This window comes from Protomyctophum bolini (genome assembly GCF_963924005.1).
Source record: "Protomyctophum bolini genome assembly, chromosome: 3".
Lineage (NCBI taxonomy): Eukaryota > Metazoa > Chordata > Actinopteri > Myctophiformes > Myctophidae > Protomyctophum > Protomyctophum bolini.
Genome location: NC_137864.1, coordinates 40,001,795 through 40,028,566, shown reverse-complemented (window position 1 = coordinate 40,028,566; position 26,772 = coordinate 40,001,795). Strand labels below are relative to the sequence as shown.

The 26,772-nt window shown below is 45.1% G+C and overlaps 1 protein-coding gene across 1 annotated transcript; it reads left to right on the top strand.

Annotated features, from left to right (window-relative positions):
* Nucleotides 1-286: 286 nt before the first annotated feature.
* Nucleotides 287-25,850, top strand: LOC308313070 (calpain-2 catalytic subunit-like). Its single transcript, XM_080759971.1, has 22 exons — nt 287-776; nt 6,809-6,878; nt 10,231-10,349; nt 11,017-11,150; nt 12,026-12,194; nt 12,452-12,535; nt 13,872-13,957; nt 14,721-14,786; nt 15,055-15,215; nt 15,582-15,751; nt 15,939-15,950; nt 16,300-16,392; nt 17,318-17,436; nt 18,620-18,656; nt 18,902-18,967; nt 19,254-19,311; nt 19,496-19,560; nt 20,849-20,917; nt 22,291-22,369; nt 23,026-23,142; nt 24,222-24,280; nt 24,575-25,850. The coding sequence occupies exons 1-22, from the start codon at nt 540-542 to the stop codon at nt 24,596-24,598; spliced, it is 2,094 nt and encodes a 697-aa protein (XP_080616097.1). The 5' UTR covers nt 287-539; the 3' UTR covers nt 24,599-25,850.
* Nucleotides 25,851-26,772: the final 922 nt, after the last annotated feature.

The following is a 26,772-nucleotide window of genomic DNA, read 5'->3' as shown; positions in this document are numbered from 1 at the left end:
GCGCGCAGTGAGTTGTCTCTCTGTGTGTGCACAAATGTTGACTTTTGTTTTGTTGTATGTACGCTTTGGCAAAATGTAGAACATATTTATCATGCCAATAAAGCCTTTTGAAATTGAAATTGAAAAAAATTGAGAGTGGGGGAGAGAGAGAGGGAGAGAGAGAGAGAGAGAGAGAGAGAGAGAGAGAGAGAGAGAGAGAGAGAGAGAGAGACAGACAGACAGACAGAAAGGGGCGGGGCTGAGCAGGGCGGAGACAGCTGTGTTTTCAGAGAGAAAACTTTTCTTTCCTCCAAACATTTTCCTCTCTCTCTCTCTCTCTCTCTCTCTCTCTCTCTCTCTCTCTGAATCCTCCTTCGGTTCTCTAAATAACCCAACTTTACTGACCGATCCGAACCTTTTAAACAGACCATAATAATATCCCTGTTTATAAACAACAACAACCATCCGTCTGTCTAAACAGGACTCGAACCGCCGCACCTTCTTCTCGGAAGGTACCAGTAGTACCCTTCTCTCTCTCCCCGCGGACCACCATCACCACCATGTCGGGTGTCGCCTCCTCCCTGGCCCGGAAGAGGGCTCTGGCGGCGGGCTTCGGAACCAACGCCAAGGCGGTGAAGTACCTGAACCAGGACTTCATGTCTCTGAGGAGCCAGGCCATGGGCTCCGGGACGCTGTTCACGGACCCCTCCTTCCCGGCCGTCACCGAGAGCCTGGGCTTCAAGGAGCTGGGCAGGGGGTCCGCCAAGACCCGGGGAGTGGTCTGGAAGAGACCCACGGTAAGATTATACATGATTTATTATAAAATATATGATTTATATAAAGTGTAGGCTCCGAGTCGGAGCTTTAAAGGGATAGTTCCGATTTTTTGAACTTATAAGTTGTATGAAATACTTGCCATTAATATAGTTATTGCCTCCAGAGTCCTGTGGTGGGAGTTCTGCTCTGGTTTTGGTGAAAGTAGTTCCGGTCATTTTGTGGGGGTACTGCAGGGGGCCACGCAGTAAAAGTAAATTAATCCACAAAACTGATCATTTGTATTGTTGACCTATTTCTAAAATATTAGTGCAACTTTCGTTATTTTTTTTTACCCCTCTATCACACAGAACCATGTTTTTTGTGTCCATATCACTACGCCCAAAAAATAGTTCCATGTGATGGAGGGGTCAAAGTTGAACGAAAGTCTCGCTAATATTTTAGAAATAGGTCAAAAATACAAATGAATTAATTACTTAATTTACTTTCACTGCGTGACCCCCAGTGCCCCCCCCCCCCCCCCCCCCCCCAAAAATGACCGGAACTACTTATATTTCACCAAAACCAGAGCAGAACTCCCACAACGGGACTCTGGGAGTCAATTAATACAGTTGCAACCACTATATCAATGGCAAGTATTTATTTCAGGAGTGGGCAGGGGTTCTGCCAAGACCCAGGAGTGGGCAGGGGTTCTGCCAAGACCCAGGAGTGGGCAGGGGGTCTGCCAAGACCCAGGAGTGGGCAGGAGTGGGCAGGGGGTCTGCCAAGACCCCAGGAGTGGGCAGGGGGTCTGCCAAGACCCAGGAGCTGGGCAGTGGGTCCGCCAAGACCCAGGAGTGGGCAGGGGGTCTGCCAAGACCCAGGAGTGGGCAGGGGGTCTGCCAAGACCCCAGGAGTGGGCAGGGGGTCTGGGTAGAAGGTTCCAGGGACCCCCATATAAAGAGAAGGTTCCAGGGACCCCCATATAAAGAGAAGGTTCTAGCAGTGATTTTCAACCATTTTCATTTCAAGGACCCCCAGGTTTGACATGCATTTGTACACTTTGTACACTCTTAGAGCTGTCTGTGAGCTTGTAGATCGAGCTATTTTTAATATAAAGTATAATAGTTTGACTTTAAAGGGATAGTTCAGATTTTTTTAAACTTAAGCTGTATGCAATACTTGCCATTAATATAGTGGTTGCAACTGTAATTATTGAGTCCCGTGGTGGGAGTTCTGCTCTGGTTTTGGTCAATATTATGTGGGGGGGGGGGGGGGGGGGGGGGCACTGGGACCACGCAGTAAAAAGTAAATTAATCCACAAAACTAACGTCATTTGTATTGTTGACCTATTTCTACCATAATAGTGCAACTTTCGTTCAACTTTGACCCCTCTATCACATGGAACTCTGTGTTTTCCATGTGATAGAGGGGTCAAAGTTGAACGAAAGTCAACAATACAAATAGCGTTAGTTTTGTGGATTAATTTACTTTTACTGCGTGGCCCCAGTGCCCCCCCCCCCCCCACAATGACTGGAACTACTTCATATTTCACCAAAACAAGAGCAGAAACAAAAACATGCAGTAATCCTGGTCTCTAAACTGCCTCCCCCTGGCCATCCGGGGCGCCTGATGGAGGGGAAAGGAACTGGTTGTAATAACGTGTTCCTTCCACGCGCTACGTCCAACCAGGGAAACTCCCCCTGTCAGGTGTAAAGGAGCAACTTGGACACTCAGGCATGAAGGAAGCATGAGTTCAAGTCCGTTGCTCTCCCCTTGTCCCCCATATATGGGGACTAGGTTGGTGGAGGGTGTGTAGAGCCCAGGATCACATTAGATGATTGACACAGGGGTGAAAAATGGGTTACAAAATCATGGGATAAAAAATATATATAAAAAAAAAAAACAGAGCAGAACTCCCACCACGGGACTCGGGCAATCAATTAATAGTTGCAACCACTATAAATAATGGCAAGTATTTCACTTAAGTTAAAACAATTATCTACTATCCCTTTAATATAAAGTGTAGTTTGACTCCCTGTATATACTCTGACTCCGCCTCCACAGATAAATCTATACAAGCTCAGTGCGAGCTTATAGATCTGATAATTTGAGTCTCTTTCATGTGACATCACGTGACATCACCAGGGCTGGTAGATCCCTGATGTCATCAATATTGGCCAGCAACTCTATACATCTGACCTCAAACCCTTAGATCTCCATATATGGAGCTGACCTGTTCTGACATTCCATTATGTTGATCTGACCTCATCAAACCCTGTACACACGCTCCATATACATATGGCCAGTACAACATTAAAATGTAAAGCAGGAAAACAATATGCACATCCCAGTTTCAGAATACGCTGCTGGATCCAAAAAAGGACTAAATGAAGAAAAAAGTGACCGTTGAAAAATAGCAGATCTACAAGCTCGTAGATCTGCTATTTTTAGAAAAATCTTGAAAATGTGGCGCACATCTTTGAATGTATATTTTTATTTCTTTCAGAGCGAATCTTTGCTTCGGGGGGGGGGGGGTCCCTGGAACAACATATTTTCAGATGGGGGTCCGCGGCCAAATACAGATAATTCTGGGGGTTCCTTGACGTGAAAGAAGGTTGAGCACCACTGATACAGAAACACGAGGGTTTTCAGAAAACTGTCAGGATTTAGAAGACATTGTTTTGTTTAGAATCGGCCTCAGGTCAGAATGGGTTAAACGGTCACTTCACGGTCATCTGCGTGGGACCCCCCCCTCCTCCCTCCTCCTCCCCAGTCATATTGGGGGTCTCGACCCGTGCGTTGAGACACCCCCAGCGCTGTCAGATAGAGTTATGTAACATCACGTTTTGATCACAGCTTGTTTAGTTTGACTCACCCACTCCAGGGCGACGCCCCTCGTGAGACAGACTGACTGACCTCGTTTCAACTGGAAACCGTCCAGTTCCTTTTTCTCTTCTTTTGTTATTATACTATAATAAGACCAGGGACCCCCTTAAAGCAGGGACCCCCTTAAAGCAGGGACCCCCTTAAAGCAGGGACCCTCTTAAAGCAGGGACCCCCTTAAAGCAGGGACCCTCTTAAAGCAGGGACCCCTTAAAGCAGGGACCCCCTTAATGCAGGGACCCTCTTAAAGCAGGGACCCCCTTAAAGCAGGGACCCTCTTAAAGCAGGGACCCTCTTAAAGCAGGGACCCTCTTAAAGCAGGGACCCCCTTAAAGCAGGGACCCCCTTAAAGCAGGGACCCTCTTAAAGCAGGGACCCCCTTAAAGCAGGGACCCTCTTAAAGCAGGGACCCCCTTAAAGCAGGGACCCCCTTAAAGCAGGGACCCCCTTAATGCAGGGACCCCCTTAAAGCAGGGACCCCCTTAAAGCAGGGACCCCCTTAAAGCAGGGACCCTCTTAAAGCAGGGACCCCCTTAAAGCAGGGACCCCCTTAAAGCAGGGACCCCCTTAAAGCAAGGACCCCCTTAAAGCAGGGACCCCCTTAAAGCAGGGACCCCCTTAAAGCAGGGACCCTCTTAAAGCAGGGACCCCCTTAAAGCAGGGACCCCCTTAAAGCAGGGACCCCCTTAAAGCAGGGACCCTCTTAAAGCAGGGACCCCCTTAAAGCAAGGACCCCCTTAAAGCAGGGACCCTCTTAAAGCAGGGACCCCCTTAAAGCAGGGACCCCCTTAAAGCAAGGACTTCTCCCTTCTCTAAAACACTCTGGACAACGCTCCACACGTCCCAGACTCTTCTCCCTTCTCTAAAACACCCTGGACAACGCTCCACACGTCCCAGACTCTTCTCCCTTCTCTAAAACACCCTGGACAACGCTCCACACGTCCCAGACTCTTCTCCCTTCTCTAAAACACCCTGGACAACGCTCCACACGTCCCAGACTCTTCTCCCTTCTGGCTCCAAAACTATGGAATGAACTTCCCATTGCACTTGCAGTCAGAACTACAGACTCACTCCCAATCTTCCGCCGTAGTCTGAAAACCCGGCCACCTCTTCAGACTCCATCTTAGCCCGTAGCCCCTCCCCCTAGCCTCGACCACCTTACAGGCGTATACAAAGGCTCAACTTATGTAACATAGATAGCATTTTATGTAGACATACGCATAGTTTCATTATATAGATCTGTAGATTATATAGAAGGCTCTGGATTAAGAGTGTCTGACATTGTAATGGGCCTTTTCTGTTCTACAACAACAGGAACACCTCAGGGCTCTGTGTTAAGACCTGCTCTGTTCTACAACAACAGGAAGAGTAGCAGGCTCCGACACGAAGCCCTGAGGCACCCCTCTGGCCCGTCAGGGGCTCCGTATGTGGTTACGCTACATTCTGTGTGTGTGTGTGTGTGTGTGTGTGTGTGTGTGTGTGTGTGTGCGTGTGCGTGTGTGTTCGTTCCATCTTGTTAATGTCAAAGTCAAACGACCTCACACTAGTTTCCACGTGGTTTTGGTAATTATGCAAATCATGTGAAAACGTGTTTGCTAATCCGATGTCGGTCTGTGTCTCTGTTGGAGTTTTCTGGTCCATTTTTTGTGAAACCGTAAACAGTGCAATGGAAATTAATGGTCTCACTATTAGTAAGTAAGCAACATCAGGAAGAAGCAGGACTCAACCATCAGGATTGGAACTCCATTCATCACACCAGAGAGAGACTAGTGTCTCCCTCCAGAGCTTCCCTCCGAACTCCCCAACACATATTTTATACTTTCAGGAGTGTACAGAGTTTCAGGAGTAACAAGAGATGGTCATTCCTTAAATGGACTCTATTCTATAGTTAACTCACACAGTTTGAAACAGGTTCACATGAGTCGGCAGTCTCTAATGAGTTTGTCAGTGAGGAACAGGCGGTAATTAGAGTGTTAAGTCTCATCTACTAGTAGGCTACATTCAATGAATCAATACCACAGTGTTTATATGCATTTTTGCCACCACAACAGCGAAATGGAAACTTTCAATTTCAAATTACTGTTGGAATACCAATACAGAAACAAACTATTACTGGATGTTATAACTCTGCAAACGACACAAAACATAAAACATTGAGGCACATTTTGACGATTTGTAATAGCAAAAATAGCAGACCTATACAAGTTCATATAGCGCGGCACTCTGTGCAGCGCTATGAGCTTGTAGATCTGCTATTTTTTAGACCCAGGGTGATAGAGGGTCAAAAATGAACACAAGTTGCACTAATATTTTAGAAATGGGTCAACAATACAAATGATGTTAGCTTTGTGGATTAATTTACAGAGGAAGGGTCTGATTGGCTGACTCCTGGGTGAGTTGGTCGTATGTTGTAGAGTGTAAACCAGGGGTGGGCAACTGGCGGCCCGGGGGCCACATGCGGCCCCCACCTTCACTCAATGCGGCCCTCAGGTTAATATCAGAATACTGATATAGTATTGATTTCAACTGTTGCAATTCCAAACCCACTTTAATTACTTCATGACTAGTATTAAATGACTAATGACTAGTATCAAAATGTTATTGTCTTTGTAGTTATGTTATGTTATGTTAAATTGTTAAATTCAATAAAAAGGTTACTTTTCAGGATTCCAATTAAAGAATAGCAAAACAATATTCAGGTTTTCAATTCAATATAGCAGAAAATAGCCTAACACGCGTTGCATTGCGACGTGTTTTGAGCTTGTAGATCGGCTAGTTTTGCTACGACAGTAATATGCACTGTGGCCCTCTGGAGTGAGTGTGGAAATATATTGACCATCGTCAAAGTTGCCCAGCCCTGGTGTAAACCTACAGGATGGCTGTACATACAGGCAGACAGACAGGGTAACCATAGCAATCATCATTAGAGGCTTGTAAATGTAAACACACCTCCAATAAACACACACACACACACACACACAGGAAGTCCTCAAGAAACTCCCCACCGTGCCCCACACACACACACACACACACACACAGTGCGCTCAAGGTCCAAAGGTTTGCTGCAGCCTTGATTCCCAGATGGTTCATCAACATTATTCAATTAAAAAAGGGCTAATATTATTATTCTGTCGGTCTGTCGGTCTGTCGGTCTGTCTGTCTGTCTTCATACCTGTCTGTCTCTCTCCAGGAGTTGGTGTCCAACCCAGAGTTCATAGTGGGAGGAGCTACCAGGACAGACATCTGCCAGGGATCTCTGGGTGAGTGAACTCTAACCTTTAACCTGCCCCCCCCTCCCCCCCTCGTGCTCAGACCCAGGTAGCCAGACAGCCAGCCAGCCACACGCAAAGCTACTTAACCCATTCTGTATGGGATTCCCTTTTGGTGTTTTAAGCATTATGTTACACTTCTATTGAAAAAAATAGCAGATCTACAAGATCATAGCGCGGAGTGCCCCGGCAGACAGACAGACAGACAGACAGACAGACAGACAGACAGACAGACAGACAGACAGACAGACAGACAGTGGTTTCACGTGGGTTCTTTGTTTAAATGATTCACATTGTTGCGTGCGTGCTACAAGGCCAGCGGGGAAATGGGAACCAGCTGAAAATATTATGGGATGTCGTTCTCACACACACACACACACACACACACACACACACACACACACACACACACAGAGGAGTGATTTTCAGTTCCAGCTACAGTAGGAGAACAAAAATTACAGTGTGTTGAAAATTACAAATATTTGGGTCTTAACTTGGATGAACATTTACTTTATGAATATGGTACATCGGTATATTGGCAGGATCTGCAGGTATAGGGCCCTATAGGTGGCATAATAGCCAAAACTAAACAGCTGGGTGATTTGGGATATGCTGCCTACTCCAAACTGTTTCACACGTGTGTGTGTGTGTGTGTGTCTGCCCTGTCATGGATTATATGGCGGGAATATGGGGCTCAAACATGAATATGAAGGGACAAATGGTTCAGAATAGAGCCATACGGTACTTTCTAGGAGTGCATGAATTTGCGCCTGTATTAGCAATAACAGGAGACATGGGTTGGGAGCCGTGTGAGATAAGGTGGAGAGGCAGCATGGTGGCCTTATGGAACCGACTAATCAGAATGCCAGAGAAGGCTAGGAAGATTTTCAACTGGGACGTATCAGTAAAAGGTGCATGGGCGAGTGCAGTCCCTCCCCCTTTCAGAACGACGAGTGGCCCAGGAAATGATTCTCCATTCATTTTCTCCATAGGCTTTTCAAAAAGTATTTATTTAAAGACGGTTATGCCGCGGACAAAGCCAACTCGGATCGTGACAAATCATGACAACAAACACAATATTTTGGGCCGATCAAATAATTAGAAAGAAGAAAATAAAGGCAGGCGACAACACTATTTGTTTTGTTTTTCTTCTTATAAATTATTTGTTGGGAAAATGAATGGAGAATAATTTTTGCTATTCATTCATTCATACAGTCTCACACACACACACACACACACACGCACACGCACACGCGCACACACACACACACACACACACACACACACACACACACACACACACACACACACACACACACACACACACACACACACGCAGAGAGCGCCGCTCCACAGGTTGGGAGCATCACTCTTTTATCGGTCTCGCTAAGGGGGTCCCTTCGTCATCTCTCCTCTCTCTAAGGGGGTCCCTGCTTCATCTCTCTCAGCTAAGGGGGTCCCTGCTTCATCTCTCTCTCAGCTAAGGGGTCCCTGCTTCATCTCTCTCAGCTAAGGGGGTCCCTGCTTCATCTCTCTCAGCTAAGGGGTCCCTGCTTCATCTCTCTCTCAACTAAGGGGGTCCCTGCTTCATCTCTCTCTCAGCTAAGGGGGTCCCTGCTTCATATCTCTCTCAGCTAAGGGGTCCCTGCTTCATCTCTCTCTCAGCTAAGGGGGTCCCTGCTTCATCTCTCTCTCAGCTAAGGGGGTCCCTGCTTCATCTCTCTCTCAGCTAAGGGGGTCCCTGCTTCATCTCTCTCTCAGCTAAGGGGGTCCCTGCTTCATCTCTCTCTCAGCTAAGGGGGTCCCTGCTTCATCTCTCTCTCAGCTAAGGGGGTCCCTCCTTCATATCTCTCTCAGCTAAGGGGTCCCTGCTTCATCTCTCTCTCAGCTAAGGGGTCCCTGCTTCATCTCTCTCTCAGCTAAGGGGGTCCCTGCTTCATCTCTCTCTCAACTAAGGGGGTCCCTTCTTCATCTCTCTCTCTCAACTAAGGGGGTCCCTTCTTCATCTCTCTCTCAACTAAGGGGGTCCCTTCTTCATCTCTCTCTCAACTAAGGGGGTCCCTGCTTCATCTCTCTCTCAAATAAGGGGGTCCCTTCTTCATCTCTCTCAGCTAAGGGGTCCTCTAGGCGGTCCCTAGGGGGTCCCTGGCCTTTGGTTTTTAGCGTAAATGTATAAATGTGAGTGAGTTTATAAAAGTTGTTGGTCTGGTTTGGTTTACACAAGACGAGTTGTGACTCATTCGGCCAATGAGAGGAAAGCCCTGTGTACACACACACACTGAGACACACCCACATACCACACACACACACACACACACACACACACACATTCCTTCTGTGGTTCTGTCGACACATGCAATCCTCTGTTGCGCACACGCACGCGCACACACACGCACGCGCGCGCACGCGCGCGCGCACACACACTCGTTAGTCATGAAGGGAAAAGACACACCCATATGCATGCCAACATACTACACACACACACACACACACACACACACACACACACGCACACAGAATCAGAGGATATGGGTTTTGTTTGTCAGATGTGGTGAGTCACCACCATGAGATGCCAAATCTCTCTCTCTCTCTTTCTCTCTCTCTCTCTCTGTCTCCCTCTCTGATTCACTCTCTATCATTTTTTTTCAATTTCAAAAGGCTTTATATGATAAATATGTTTTACATTGCCAAAGCGTACATAAAACAAAACAAAAGTCAACAAACGACCCAACAATAATGAACAAAAAGCAATTACAGTAACAATGAAAATAAATTAACAAACATAAACATTACAGCAACTTAGTGACCCTGTTCAGACAGATATACCTGTCTCTTCTGTCCACTGGCTGTCCCTCAGTTGATGACAACTCCACATGTATTCTGCTGCCAAAACTGTGCATTTGGACTGTTCTCCCAGAACATATCCCTGTCTCTGTCTCTGTCTCAGTCTCAGTCTCAGTCTCTGTCTCTGTCTCTGTCTCTGTCTCTGTCTCTGTCTCTGTCTCTGTCTCTGTCTCTGTCTCTGTCTCTGTCTCTGTCTCTGTCTCCCGTCTCCCTCTCTGATTCTCTCTGTCTCTGTCTCTCTCTGTCAGGGGTAGAGTGGCCCGGTTCGATCCCTGTGGTCAAAAACCAACACCCCAAATCTGGCCCACTCGCTCACTATAGTGTTGTTTTCGTCGACTAAAACTAAGAGGAAAAATGTTCGTCGACTACCTTTTTTCACTGATGAAAACTAAATGTACACTGGATGTCTTTAGATACCTCTGATAACAAACAAACTGCTGCCATTTACATTCCGACACTGACTGCGTGTGCGTGTGTGTGTGTGCGTGTGCGCTAACAGGTGACTGCTGGCTGCTAGCTGCCATCGCCTCTCTAACCTTGAATGAAGACGTGATGGCCAGAGTGGTTCCAACTGACCAGGACTTTGGAGACCAATACGCTGGAATATTCCACTTCCAGGTGACGCACGCACGCGCACACACACACACACACACACACACACACACACACACACACACACACACACACACACGCACGCACGCAGACACACACACACTCGCTCATCCCCTGGGTCACGGAATGTCTGTCTGTCGTTGGTGTCGTTGGTTCACATTCTGGCTACTAGACTAATCCTCCTCTGTACGTGTCCAAACCATCTCACTATCCTCCTCTGTACGTGTCCAAACCATCTCACTATGTCTCCTCTGTACGTGTCCAAACCGGGTGCAGGCTTTAGTTCCGACATATTATTGATCCGAAACCTCAATCCTAACCTAACCCTAACCGCAAGCACGGGAGCAGCGCATGTCGGACGATCGCTTTTTCGCATCACATCGCATGTCCCCCCGCTTCGGATCTTCGGTGTGTCGGAAAAGCGTGCGCACCCCGTCCAAACCATCTCACTATGTCTCCTCTGTCCGTGTCCAAACCATCTCAGTCTGGCCTCTCTGGCTTTATCTCCAAAACATCCGACATGAGCTGCTGTCCCTCTGATGTACTCGTTCCTGATCCTATCCACCCCTGTTAGAACCTCAACATTTTAGTCTCTGCGTGAGATTAACACTCACACATTCATAACATCTATAACTCACACATTTATAACATGTGTAATGTGTATTTGTTCCAGTTCTGGCAGTATGGCGAGTGGGTGGACGTGGTCATCGATGACAGACTGCCTTGCAAAGACGGAGAGCTGATGTTCGTCCATTCTGCCGAGGGACGGGAGTTCTGGAGCGCCCTGCTGGAGAAGGCATACGCTAAGTAAGATACCTGTCTGTCTGTCTGTCTGTCTGTCTGTCTGTCTGTCTGTCTGTCTGTCTGTCTGTCTGTCTGTACTCGACTCGACTCCCTTCTCTAAAACACCCTGGACAACGCTCCACACGTCCCAGACTATTCTCCCTTCTCTAAAACACCCTGGACAACGCTCCACGTGTCCCAGACTATTCTCCCTTCTCTAAAACACCCTGGACAGCGCTCCACACGTCCCAGACTCTTCTCCCTTCTCTAAAACACCATGGACAACGCTCCACACGTCCCAGACTCTTCACCCTTCTCTAAAACACCCTGGAAAACGCTCCACGCGTCCCAGACTCTTCTCCCTTCTCTAAAACAACCTGGACAACGCTCCACGTGTCCCAGACTATTCTCCCTTCTCTAAAACACCCTGGACAGCGCTCCACACGTCCCAGACTCTTCTCCCTTCTCTAAAACACCATGGACAACGCTCCACACGTCCCAGACTCTTCACCCTTCTCTAAAACACCCTGGAAAACGCTCCACGCGTCCCAGACTCTTCTCCCTTCTCTAAAACATCCTGGACAACGCTCCACGCGTCCCAGACTCTTCTCCCTTCTCTAAAACACCCTGGACAACGCTCCACACGTCCCAGACTCTTCTCCCTTCTCTAAAACACCCTGGACAACGCTCCACGCGTCCCAGACTCTTCTCCCTTCTCTAAAACACCCTGGACAACGCTCCACGCGTCCCAGACTCTTCTCCCTTCTATAAAACACTCTGGACAACGCTCCACGCGTCCCAGACTCTTCTCCCTTCTCTAAAACACTCTGGACAACGCTCCACGCGTCCCAGACTCTTCTCCCTTCTCTAAAACAGGACAACGCTTGTTCCCATTGCAGGGTGAACGGGTGCTATGAGGCGCTGTCGGGCGGGTCGACCACGGAAGGCTTCGAGGACTTCACGGGAGGAATCGCCGAAGCGTATGACCTCAAACAAGCTCCGTCCAACATGTTCCTCATCATCAGGAAAGCCCTGGAGTCTGGAGCGCTGGTGGGATGCTCCATAGACGTGAGTACATCCAACTACGTCCACCCATTATGTACATCCAACTTCATCCAACAATCCAATAATAATAATAATTGTGTTCCCATGACAACAGATTAATAATAATAATAATAATAATAATTGTGTTCCCATGACAACAGATTCATAATAATAATAATAATTGTGTTCCCATGACAACAGATTCATAATAATAATAATAATTGTGTTCCCATGACAACAGATTAATAATAATAATAATAATTGTGTTCCCATGACAACAGATCACCAGTGCTGCCGACTCCGAGGCGGTGACTCGTCAGAAGCTCGTTAAAGGCCACGCCTACTCTCTGACCGGAGCCACCGAGGTAACCACGCCCCTTCCTGTTTACACCAGTAACCATGGTGACTGTACAGTAGTACTACTTCCTGTTTACACTGGTAACCATGGTGACTGTACAGTAGTACTACTTCCTGTTTACACTAGTAACCATGGTGACTGTACAGGGTCCAGTCCCGCCCCCTACCAGGGCTCAGTCCCACCCCCTACCAGGGCCCAGTCCCGCCCCCCTACCAGGGCCCAGCTTCGCCCCCTACCAGGGCCCAGCTCCGCCCCTACCAGGGCCCAGTCCCACCCCAGTCCCGCCCCCTACCAGGGCCCAGTCCCTCCCCCTACCAGGGCCCAGTCCCTCCCCCTACCAGGGCCCAGTCCCACCCCCCTACCAGGGCCCAGTCCCGCCCCCCTACCAGGGCCCAGTCCCGCCCCCTACCAGGGCCCAGCTCCGCCCCCTACCAGGGCCCAGTCCCGCCCCCTACCAGGGCCCAGTCCCGCCCCCCTACCAGGGCCCAGTCCCGCCCCCCTACCAGGGCCCAGTCCCGCCCCCCTACCAGGGCCCAGTCCCGCCCCCTACCAGGGCCCAGCTCCGCCCCCTGCCCCTACCAGGGCCCAGCTCCGCCCCCTACCAGGGCCCAGGAAATGATTCCCTGTTCATTTTCCTCATAGACATTTCAAAAAGTATTTATTTGAAGACCTTTTAAGCGTCGTATGAAGCCAACTGGAGTTGTGACAACAAACACAATTTTTTGGGCCGAAACAAATAATTAGAAAGAAGAAGAAAACGGCAGGTTATACAACACTTTATTTGTTGTTTTTCTTCTTTGTAATTATTTGTTTGTTGGCTTTGTACGACGCTTAAAAGGTCTTTAAATAAATAGATTTTGAAATGTCTGAGGAAAATGCATTGGGAATTATTTCCTGGGCCTGGCGTCGTCATGAAAGGGGGCGGGACTGGGCCTGGCGTCGTCATGAAAGGGGGCAGGACTGGGCCTGGCGTCGTCATGAAAGGGGGCGGGACTTGGCCTGGCGCCGTCATGAAAGGGGGCGGGACTGCGACGGTCTATTATTATATAATAATAATAAACAGTATATTTACATGAATTATCATAATTACACTAACAGTATATATACATGAATTGTCATAATAATTATAAATAAAAGTATATTTATATGAATTATCATAATAATTATATTAACAGTTTATTTATATTAATTATCATAATAATTATATTAACAGTTTATTTATATAAATTATCATAATAATTACTCTAACATTATATTTATATGAATTATCATAATAATTACACTAACATTATATTTATATGAATTATCATAATAATTACACTAACAGTTTATTGTATCAACAGGTCAGATATCGAGGTCGTGGTGAAAAGCTGATCCGGATGAGGAATCCATGGGGCCAAGTGGAATGGACCGGAGCCTGGAGCGATGGGTACCTATCTGTCTGTCTGTCTGTCTGTCTGTCTGTCTGACCGTCTGTCTGTCATTAGTCACTCAGTAGTTCATCCATCCATCTTCAACCGCTTATCCGTAGTCTGGTCGCGGGGCCAACGGCTCCACCAGAGAGCTCCACACTTCCCTCTCCACGGCAACATTTGAAAGTGCAATATGCCCCGCCCCCTGCCACTCCCATAGTTCCAAGACTGTATGCTCCACATCTGAAACGGAGAAGCCGAAACATTTCCAGACGACAGACATTGTCTTGCCTATTTTAACCAACTAAATCCTCGTTCCTATCGCTCCCCTAGCAGACATGCTAACGCTGCTTCCTATCGCTCCCTGTGGGATACCGTTGCCTTTCTGTGCGTGTTGTTCATACCTTGGTAACGATATGACCTTGACCTGGAACTAAGGCTGCAGGGTCCTAAACTCTGATTGGTCAGCAACAAGTGTCCTGATCTCTCATTGGTCAGCAGTAAGTGTCCTGATCTCTCATTGGTCAGTAGTAAGTGTCCTGATCTCTCATTGGTCAGCAGTAAGTGTCCTGATCTCTCATTGGTCAGCAGCAAGTGTCCTGATCTCTCATTGGTCAGCAGCAAGTGTCCTGATCTCTCATTGGTCAGCAGTAAGTGTCCTGAGCTCTCATTGGTCAGCAGCAAGTGTCCTGATCTCTCATTGGTCAGCAGCAAGTGTCCTGGCCTGCCACTGGTCAGCAGTAAGTGTCCTGGCCTCTCATTGGCTGTCTCCTCCTGCAGGTCGTCTGAATGGGACCAGGTGGAGGGGGAGTGTCCAAACGCCAACGCTGAGGACGGAGAATTCTGGTTGGTTGAACAGCTCATGAATAATTAATGAACAGAGTTCTGACTGGTTGAACAGCTCATGAATAATTAATGAACAGAGTTCTGAGAACAGCTCATGGATAATTTATGGTTGAATCTGATATTATATTGATTGATTAATTGATTGAATTTTGTATTATTCATAAATGTAAATGTGTGCGTGCGTGCGTGCGTGCGTGCGTGCGTGCGTGCGTGTGTGTGTGTGTGTGTGTGTGTGTGTGTGCGCGTGCGTGCGCGTTCTCTCCTCCAGGATGTCCTTCAACGACTTTGTGAGACACTACAGTCGCATAGAGATCGTGACCTTGACCCCTGACACCATCACCGACGACTCCGTCAAACACTGGAGCGTGTGCAAGTACGACGGAGCCTGGAGGAGGGGCAGCACGGCTGGGGGGTGCAGGAACAACCCCTGTAAGTACCCTAAATACCCCTCTAGTCTACTCTACCCCTACCTCCTCTACCTACTCTATAGTCAGTGCGATGGAGCCTGGCCTCGATATATTGAATATAATAGTGGATGAGGAGGATGACCTGTCTCTCTCTCTCTCTCTTTGCGTGCGTGCATGCGTGCGTGCGTGGCTGCGTGCGTGCGTGGCTGCGTGTGTGCGTGCATTCGTGCGTGCGTGCGTGCGTGCGTGGCTGTGTGTGTGTGTGTGCGTGCGTGCGTGCGTGCGTGCGTGCGTGCGTGCGTACGTGCGTGCGTGTGTGGCTGTGCGTGCGTGCGTGCGTGCGTGTGTGCGTGCGTGTGCGTACGTGGCTGCGTGTGTGTGTGCGTAGACACGTTCTTCATGAACCCTCAGTTCGTCATCAAGCTGGACGAGGAGGACGACGACCCCGAGGACAACGAGGTGGGCTGTAGCTTCGTGGTCGGCCTGATCCAGAAGAACCGCCGACGCCTCCGCAAGTCTGGGGAGGACATGCACACCGTGGGGTTCGCCATCTACGAGGTAAACTAGTTCACTAACTAATTAAACTATCTAAACTAGTCAGAGAGGATGTGGTGTTGGAGGTAAACTAACTATTGAACTGAAATGTCTCCTCCTCCTGTGCTCTGATTGGTCGTCTCTGTTCCCACAATGCATCAGGACAAATAAACTGATGTTTTCTTTTCTCCTTCTGTTTGTTGTTCTATAGGTTCCCCCACAGGTAGGTGGAGACACACACACACACACACACGCACACACACGCACACACACACACACACACACGCACGCACGCACGCACGCACACACACATGCACGCACACACACACACACACGCACACACACATGCACGCACACACACACGCACGCACGCACGCACACACACACGCACACACACACGCACACACGCACACACACGCACGCACGCACGCACAGACATGTTTTAACACAATCGATCGTCTACTATTCATCGCTGACACAACTTTGACTGTAATGATTATGCTAATGATTACTTTCTCTGCTGCGCTGTCATTGGCCGGCTGTTCGTCCCGTCCTGCCCTGTGATTGGCCAGTTCCACGGTCAGAGGGAGGTCCATCTGGACAAGAACTTCTTCCTGACTCACGCTCAGACGGCTCGCTCCGAGACCTTCGTCAACCTGAGAGAGGTACGACCCCCTGACCCCTGACCCCTAGACCCTGTAGACCCTAACCCTAACTGAACGGTTCCGGATCCTTCCCGGATTCCTCTTAACGGTTCCGGTTCCTAACGGTCACGCGATTAATTTAGAGCCAAATCAAAAGCAGTTGAGTTGCTTATAAGTTGTAAAAAATAAGTGCAGACAAATTGATTTTATAGTTAAAGTGATTCATAAAATATCAGACAGAAAGACGTCGAGACATTGGCGTTCTAAATGAACACCATTAACAACAGTTGTACAATACGCCTAATGAAAACCTCTGTAGACGTTAGTAGTTTTTATTTTCTAACGTTACTATCCTGGAGAAAGTGAACCAGCCTTGCATCATCCTCATCCCCCGCCGGCTGTGGTGGAGCTGCGGGGAGTGCGGGCTTTCCGCATGGCTCTCAAACACGATTTTCCTAGATTATTCTCGTGAGTTGTGGACTCGTGTAGGCATATTGATTTTGAGAAAACAGTGCACTTTAAAATTAATATATAGATAAAAAAATAATAGGAGCATATGAATTACAACAAATACTCCCACCTTTAATAGAAACACAGCTAATTTAAAATTAGCTTATAAACCTAGCTGTTGTTAGTAGACATCACTGGGATATGCAATGTTAAATAAATACGTTTTTAAATCGGACTTACCGGTAAAAACGGCTATGGTTGGGGATTTCCTAATGTAACCTGGAATGCTATTCCAGGTTTGTGGTGCATAATGGTGAAATGCTGCTTCACCATGTTTTGTTCCAGCTATCGGGTGAACTATCAGTAGGCCAGCCTCAGATGACCTAAGAGGGTTCTGGAGGGTTCATATTGGCTTTAGCATGTCTGAGATGTAGCTGTGGGCCCAAAGCCACAAACAGATTAATAGACAAGACAATAATGTATATATTATTTCCAGGTGAGCAGCAGGTTTAAACTCCCTCCAGGAGAATACCTCATCATTCCGTCTACATTTGAGCCTCATCTGAACGGAGACTTCTGTATCCGAGTGTTCTCTGAGAAACAGACCGAGACAGTGTAAGTACACACACACACACACACGCACACGCACACGCACACACATTTCAATTTCTTCATTTGAGTCCACATTTATATAATACATTATCAAGGACACAAATATTTTCAGTTGCTTCTGATATACTACGCACTAGAAACATCACGTGTCTCAGTGCTTGAGTCCATCAAGCCCTAAATGTACAGAATATACAGTAGGCAACACATGAACTTATTCACAGCCAACATTGGTCACTTCAGTCTGTCATATTATTACCAACACCGAAAGTAAATCATGGGTACAAAAAGCACCTTCTCCTCCAAATAGACCCACTGCCTATAATGGAGGAGATTGAACAGTATATGTTGCGAGGCTGCTTTGCCTTACACTTGGACAACCCTATAATCCTCAAGCCTCTGACCACTATCCTGTGGACATGGCCCAGGCTGCCAAATACACACACACACACACACACACACACACACACACACACACAGTGTCATTTACAGCTAAACGGATTCCATTTCATCAACTCAACGCTTATTACCAAGCCAGGAAATAACTTGTTTTGTTGTGTTTTGGGTCAATGCATTAATTAGTGTATTCAGTAGTAGGGTTGCCACAAAGTGACCATCAGCCAAATCGAATAGTCGACAGCTCTGGCGATTAATAATCAATTAATCGAACCCACCCCCCCCCTTTTCTTTTCTTCTTTTTAATCAATATCAGATAAAACTTTTAAGATTTTATATTATGCACATGCCATGGTCACATAACCATTATATGTTGAGTGCATGCTTTGATGGTTACAGTTTTATAATCAGTTTTGATGAGTAAACCTTTGTGGAGATCTTCTCAGTGCCATTCAGGATGGAAAATGAAATCCATTTGGATTTGGGTAGAAGTAGTTTCATAAGGGGCTGGTATGTATTACTTGATATAAAGAGAACATGTTCAGTTCACTAGTCTACACTCTAGTCTACACCTGCCTTCATTTCATCTGATTGTCTGTCTGGCAGACACTTAACCCTCTTATGGCTATATTTAATAACATCTTATTGTGCATTGGGCCAGATTTGGCGACTTTTAGAATGACAATAGAAAGATGTGCGATATGACCACAATGTCACAAAATGTCTCATTTTAAAGCTGCAAGTCTCTACTTTACACCAAAAAACATTTAAATGTATCGATCTCTTTGTTTAGACCCTGTGACGACCCCGTGACCTGCGACCTGGAAGATGTAGGTATTGTTTTAAATAATAAATGTAAAATTAATGAATAATGTAAAATTATCATTATTTTGAGAGGCGCTAAACCCCGCCTCCTACGCACAGCTTTGTCTGATGATTTGACCCTGAATATTTTTAATATTTTTTCTTTTTTTTTAGATAGGACATGTTGCTAGGATACGGTGTCATGTGATGTTGTTTACATTGTGTTGCTAGGATACGGTGTCATGTGATGTTGTTTACATTGTGTTGCTAGGATACGGTGTCAGAAGATGACGTGGATGAAGGATTTCGTGGACTGTTCAGCAAACTGGCTGGAGATGTACGCACACGCACGCACACACACACACACACACACATGCATGCACGCGCACGCACGCACGCACACACACACACACACATGCATGCACGCGCAAGCTGCGCACACACACACACACACACACACACACACACACACACATGTATGCACGCACACACACACGGTATGCTTGGATGTTTTTTATATAATATAAATCAATCAAGTCAGATATAACGTAATTAAACATCAGGTCAGTTAAAGTCATTATTTCTTAACATGAACATTTACTTGTTAATGTTTATATTTTCAGGACATGGAGATCTCGGCAGTGGAACTCAGAACTATTCTCAACAAAATCGTCGGCAAACGTGAGTCCAGTTGTCACCCTGTTGTCACCCTGTTGTCACCCTGTTGTCACCCTGTTGTCACCCTGTTGGATTGTTTAATACTTTCTCTGCTAGAGAGAGTGTATAGTATAATGTGACTACTTCCTGTTTCCTGTAGATATCGCTGCTTGCACTGAAGTAAAAGTATTGTGATTACTTCCTGTAGGAACTGACATCAAGACGGACGGCTTCAGCATGGAGACCTGTCGCATCATGGTGAACCTGATGGACGTATCCTTATTACTCTGATTACTTATTACTCTGATTACCTTATTACCCTTATTACATCATGGTGAACCTGATGGACGTATCCTTATTACTCTGATTACTTATTACTCTGATTACCTTATTACCCTTATTACATCATGGTGAACCTGGTGGACGAATCCTTATTACTCTGATTACTTATTACTCTGATTACCTTATTACCCTTATTACATCATGGTGAACCTGATGGACGTATCCTTATTACTCTGATTACTTATTACTCTGATTACCTTATTACCCTTATTACATCATGGTGAACCTGATGGACGTATCCTTATTACTCTGATTACTTATTACTCTGATTACCTTATTACCCTTATTACATCATGGTGAACCTGATGGACGTATCCTTATTACTCTGATTACTTATTACTCTGATTACCTTATTACCCTTATTACATCATGGTGAACCTGATGGACGTATCCTTATGACCCTTATGAGCTTGTAGATCTGCTATTTTTCAATAGCTAAAGCACGACATGTTGCCAACACCGAAATGGGTTCCCGCCCAAAATGGGTTAACTGACCATGTCCTCGGCCACTCAGAGCCCTTCTTTGCAGTGTTGTTCTCATCTACTAAAACTACGACGAAAAATGTTCGTCGACAACCTTTTTCCACTGACGAAAACTAAATGGAAACTAAATGAACACTAAGCTATGATGACTAAAACTAAGACTAAATATACTGACAATGTCGTCAACAAATAAAAACTAGATAAAAATGTTAGGAAGGGACAAGAGATCCAGTAGCCTATGAGTAATTTTACAATTACTACAGGCTCTCAATTACTACAAGCAATTACTACAAGCTCTCAACGTGTCGCGCTGCGACGCGTTGAGAGCTTGTAAATCGGCTATTTTCAGCACGTGTAAAAAAACGGTCATTACGACGGCATCAAGGCCCGCCAAAATACAATTTAGTCGACTAAATCAACTGTAGATTTGGTCAACTAAAATCTTATGACATTTAGTCGACTAAAACTAGACTAACACTAAAAACATTCCAGGTGACTAAAATGTGACTGAAACTAAGTGAAAACTATTGAAGTGACTATGACTAAAACTAAAATCAAAATGTAGTTCTTATCTTAGTCCATGAGCCAGAGCTCCAACATTGGAACGTTAATTATGAATAGAGTGTATTATGTATGTACTATACCTGTATTATAATTATGAATAGAGTGTATTATGTATGTACTGTACCTGTATTATAAATAATGTATCACGTTAACCCTTAACTCTCAGACTCAGGGCAGTGGGAACGGAAAACTGGGTCTGGGGGAGTTCGCTACTCTGTGGAAGAAGGTTCAGAAATACCTGGTAAGACATATTACTATTATTACTACTACTAATACTACTATAACAAAATACATACATAAATGCATGCACCTGGGACGTATCCTCAGTCATGTATCCTGAGGTCATCGGGGTTTCGGGTCTCCCAACATCATACCCCTCACTCAGGTGACCCAGCCGGGAGTGATCAAGTCCCGACTTACGTCCCAGTAGCTACCCTCGATAAGTCCCATTAGGAAAAACCAGGGCCACACAATCCGTTCCTCCTGAACTACTCTGCCGGGACTGGGAGGTACCATTCTGGCACATGGAAGGACTATAGGCTGTCCGGGCCCCTCCTACGTCTCACCAGGTCCACTCCTGCTCTCACCAGGTCAGGCCCTGTGCGTTGCACCAGACTCCCAGGACCAGGCACTTTATTCAGGAATGGTGGATTCTCGAGCCGCAACCGTTTCCGCAGGCTCCACCTTGCCCTTGGTGGTGCCGCAGGCTCCGCTTGAGGCTTGAATGGCCCTCCTAAAGGCCTCACCGTGGGTTTGTTGGGCTTCTTCCTCACGGAAGACACAGGCTGGGGCGTCAACCCATACTGCTCCAGGGTACTAATACTACTACCAATACTACTACTGCTACTACTACTACTACTGCTACTATTGCTACTAATACTAGTAATACTACTGCTGGGGAAGTTCGCCATTTGAGAAGCACAAGTACTAGTTGGAGTGATATAATATGCTATAGTAGTAGTAGTAGTAGTAGTAGTAGTAGTAGGTACTACTACTAGTATATAATATTAGTAATAGTAGTATAGTAGTAGTAGTAGTAGTATTAGTAGGTACTACTAGTAATTAGTAATGGTAGTATAGTTAAGCTAGGAGATAACCAGGCCTGTGGTCTGGACAATATGAGCAGAACATCTCAAGCTTGCCAGAAGGAAACTGTGCCCTCTGGTGGCTGATGTGTGTTAGAGGACGTTCATGGGTTTTTACCTGTTTCCATGCTTTCTGTGGTTCTGTGTTCTTCTTTGGTCATTGAAGACAAAGTCGGTAAGATAAACCGTTCAGAAAATTATAGGCCACTAGCCTGACCAGGCTATAGAGCGTCGCAGTCCCGCCCCCTACCACCAGGGCCCAGGAAATGATTTCCTGTTCATTTTCCTCATAGACATTTCAAAAAGTATTTATTTCAAGACCTTTTATAAGCCTCGTACAAAGCCAACTCGAGTCGTGACGAATCATGACAACAAATCGGGCCGAACAAATAATTATAAAGAAGGAAAAAACGGCAGGTTACAACACTTTTCTTCTTGTTTTTCTAAATCTATGAATCAATATAATATAATGATACATCAGCGTCCTACAAAACCTGGAGACTGACATTCAGGATTATCTTTCTTTCAGGCCATGTATAAGAAGAGTGACCACGATAACTCGGGTTCTATGAGCACCCCAGAGATGAGGAGCGCTCTGAAGGACGCAGGTGATTATTATTAGTATTAATATTAATATTATTATTATTAGACATTTAACCCATTTAGGCCTGATGTTGAAATTTAAATGTATGACTTTTTAAAATGTATTTTTTCTGAAAAACCTCATGTTTCTGTATCAGTGGATCTCAATATTTCATTTGTCAAGAACCCCAAGAATTATAATATGTAATATGCCGCCGACCCCCATCTGAAAACATGTTGTTCCAGTTTCTGTTTTTAGTTAAAAACAGAAACTCTGAAAGAATATATATTCAAAGATTGGAGGCACATTTTCACGATTTTTCAAAAAATATCAGACCTACAAGTTCATAGCGCGCCACTCGGTGGGTTAGTATTTATTTATTTTTAGTATTTATTCATGTATTTCTGTATCTCAGGGTTCAGTTTAAACATGTATGTATTAATGTATGTATTAATGTATGTAATAATGTGTTTCTTAATGTATTTCAGGGTTCAGTTTAAACATGTATGTATTAATCATTAATACATACATTAATACATGTTTAAACTGAACCCTGAAATACATTAAGAAACACATTATTACATACATTAATAATTAATGTATGTAATAATGTATGTAATAATGTGTTTCTTAATGTATTTCAGGGTTCAGTTTAAACATGTATGTATTAATGTATTTCAGGGTTCAGTTTAAACAACGACATCTACCAGATGCTGGTTGCCAGATACTCTGACCCTGACATGACCATCGACTTTGACAACTTTGTGGCCTGTTTGATGAGACTGGAGACCATGTTCAGTAAGTTGTTATTGTTATTAAAGCTATTTTGTATTAACCCATTTAGGCCTGATGTCGACATTTCTAAAATGTATTCTAAATCCTGACAGTTTTCTGACAGGATTTGTGCCACATTTTCACGATTTCTTTCAAAAATAGCAGACCTACAAGCTCGTAGCGCGCCACTCGGTGGCGTGCTATGAGCTTGTAGATCTGCTATTTTCAATAGCAAAATTATAACATAATGTTTAAAACACCAAAAGGGGTTCCCGCCCAAAATGGGTTAAGCTATTTATTAGCTATTATTATTATTAAAGCGGCTATAAGCAATAATATGTCAAAATGTTAATAATTTTTTTTTTTTGGTATTCAGACAGCCAGCAACGGGTAGAACGCTCCCAAAGAATGTCGTCTCTGAGACACATCTAGGGGGCCGCAATCTGCATCCAAAGATGCTCCTAGAAGCTTTGTCAGGAAAAGGAAAGGAACTGGTTGGAATAACGTGTTCCTTCCACGCTATACGTCCAACCAGGGAAACCCCCCCCCCCTGTCAGGTGTAAAGGAGCAACTTGGACACTCAGGCATGAAGGAAGCATGAGTTCAAGTCCGTTGCTCTCCCCTTGTCCCCCATACATGGGGACTAGGTTGGTGGAGGGTGTGTAGAGCCCAGGATCACATTAGATGATTGACACAGGGGTGAAAAATGGGTTACAAAATCGTGGGATAAAAAATATATTAAAAGAAAATAGAAGCTTTGTCATTGGTCGGAATGAAAAAAAAAACCTGGTCGCAATGACTAACCAATCAGGAAGCAGACAGGCGGCAAATCGACCAATGACAAAGCTTCTAGGAGCATCTTTGAACGCAGATTGCGGCCCCTATAGTATCACAGAGACTACATTCTTTTGGGGAGTGTTCGACTCATTGCCGTCTGTCTGAATACCACGACAAAAAAGGTCATTCACATTTTGACATATTATTGCTAACAGCAGCTTTCAGCTGTTTTTTGAGACTGGAGAGCATTCAACACCTAGATTTACCATAACATAATACAGGTAATATTTCATATATTAATTTAAATGATCATGTTTTCGCTACAGAGGTGTTCAAAAGCATCGACTCTGAGGAGACTGGATCCATAGAACTGGACTTCTTCCAGGTACCTGTCTGTCTGTCTGTCTGTCTGTCTGTCTGTCTGTAACACTGTTACTGAACACACTATAGCAATGATTACTGTCACAATATAGAGCTATTTAACACTTAATTTAACATCATAATATCACTTACAGACCTTTAAGAACGATAAAGATAAAGACATAATAGAAAGTTGAACTCAAGTTTAAATATGCTTTGGGAGTTTAAACATGTAGTTATTATGTTTTACATTCTTTAACATGTCTGTATATTGCGTGTGCGTGTGTGCGTGTGTGTGCGCGCGTTTTCCTCCCTCTAGTGGCTGAACTTTGCCATGATCTAAAGGGCCAGGGGGCGTGGCCAGGGGGCGTGGCCAGGGTGTCCATCCAGATGCCTGCAGGAAAAGAAAAAACATCAAAGTATTAAAATAACAATATACATAACATTAAAGACTTCACTTTAACGAATATAAAAACAGCCACAGATGAAGTTTTATATGACAAATATATATATTTTTTTTTCATAGTGTTTTTATTAGACATTTTTGCAGATGTTATGATCATCATCATGACTGAGTTAATATGTCGTCTCTACTTAATACAACTTTTTACCTGTTTTTATTTTATTTTTGTCTTCATATCGCAGACCCCCCCATCTGGTGGCTGGATTGTGTACTGCAGCAGCGCCAGCCCGCATTTTAACAAATTAACTGCTTTTGGCAGAACGTTCCGTCAGATAAGCTTTATTATTTACATCAAACCGGATCGCTGATTTTTTTATTCTTTATATATATAAAAAAAATTGCTCGGCCTTTCCTTCTTCAGCGATCCTAGGCCGATTTTGCGCATGTGCAGTGCCGTTCACTTCTTGTGCAGCCGGTCTAAAAAGCTGAATAACTATAAATCTACAGAGCTCTCTGTGGTTTTGACAAAACGCGCAATGTTCGAAGCTCTTTTCTGATTATCCGGTGATCTCCATTGGAACATTGGCACTTTCTAGAGCAAGGATGGTCTCATCTTAGCTTGCTGGCATTGACGCACATTTTTTAGCATGTAAGATGGACGTGCATCCAGCATGCAACACATTAAAACCAAGTACATCCGGGTCGGCGGTCTAGCGTTGGCTCTTGTGTGTTGGCTCGTGTTGTCGGATCGGTTGTTGACATCTCACTATTGCCGATGAGAAGTACAGGCCGGCGCCATTACCGCGACCGCAATAGGCTCCGCCAGGCTCCGTACAATAAGCGTCGTTTTGACCAGAAATGCTGCCTGGGACGGGGAGGAGTCAAAAAGGCCTTTCAAACGTGATGCGATATCAGACTCTGATCATTTAAAAATGACGCGATGGTGAACAAAGGGTCGAAATGTTGTAACATTTTAAAAATAAAAACACTACATTGAAGTTGTTTCATGTCGTTGATATGGAGGCAAAGTGTCAACATGGTGCAGATGTTGTGTTTATGGAATGATGTTATATAATATGAATAATGGCATTCCTTTTTCTTTCACTCTTTTATAGTATCTCTGTTGAACGGCAGAAAGCCACAATATGTCCAAAATATTAACTTTTCAGGAAATTAAAAATAAATAAATGAACTGTTTTACTTTAATTTTTTTCTATTATAATTAGTTTTGCATTTATCCCAAGGCGCTTTAAATAGATTGTGCATTACATTCACCCATTCACACACACATTGACACACCTTTACATAGATTGTGCATTACATTCACCCATTCACACACACATTCACACACTAGGTCTTCAGGGAGTTGACCACCTAGCCAGACATTATCCCTTACATAAAGGAGGTGAATTATGGCTGGCTGGGTATGAGCACGAAAACACTTTGTTACACACACACAAACGCACACGCACATATTAACTGTATATTATATATGATGATTTCGGGTGTGCCAGTACAGTACAGTGACAGTACAGTACAGTACAGTAGAGGGTACAGTAGAGGGACCCCCACACGGTAACTCTGTCATTTCTCTTTATTCTTTATTTTATTTCACTGGACCATTCATTCTTCTCACACGATGTCCCAGGAATGGGTGGACTAAAGGAGAATTTCCCAATACATGTCTTTTTAAATAATAGTAGGCCTATTTATTTTTAGGAATATCTTTTAAAATAATACCCATATAGTTTTCACATTTTTCATGTTGAAACATTAAAGAAGAGTATCTGAAATATATTGTCTTGCTGAAATATATTATAATAATATGTTATAAATGGACCCTTATGGGTCTGTAACTCTGAGAGTGTAACACATGGACCCTAGGGCCGGCCCTCCCATCAGGCAAGTCAGGCAATAGCCTGGGGCATCAGGAGGGGACGGGGGCAGCAGAGCCCAGTCACAGATACTTTCGCTTTCAAGCGCTGCGCAGCAAAACAGCTGAGCTGACGCTGTTGCTGTGGCTGTTCTGCTCTGCTGCCTGCCCCCCCACCCCTGCTACTAAATCCAGCCAGCCAGGGGTGGGGGGTGTGGCCGGTGGAATGCCCCCTCCTCCG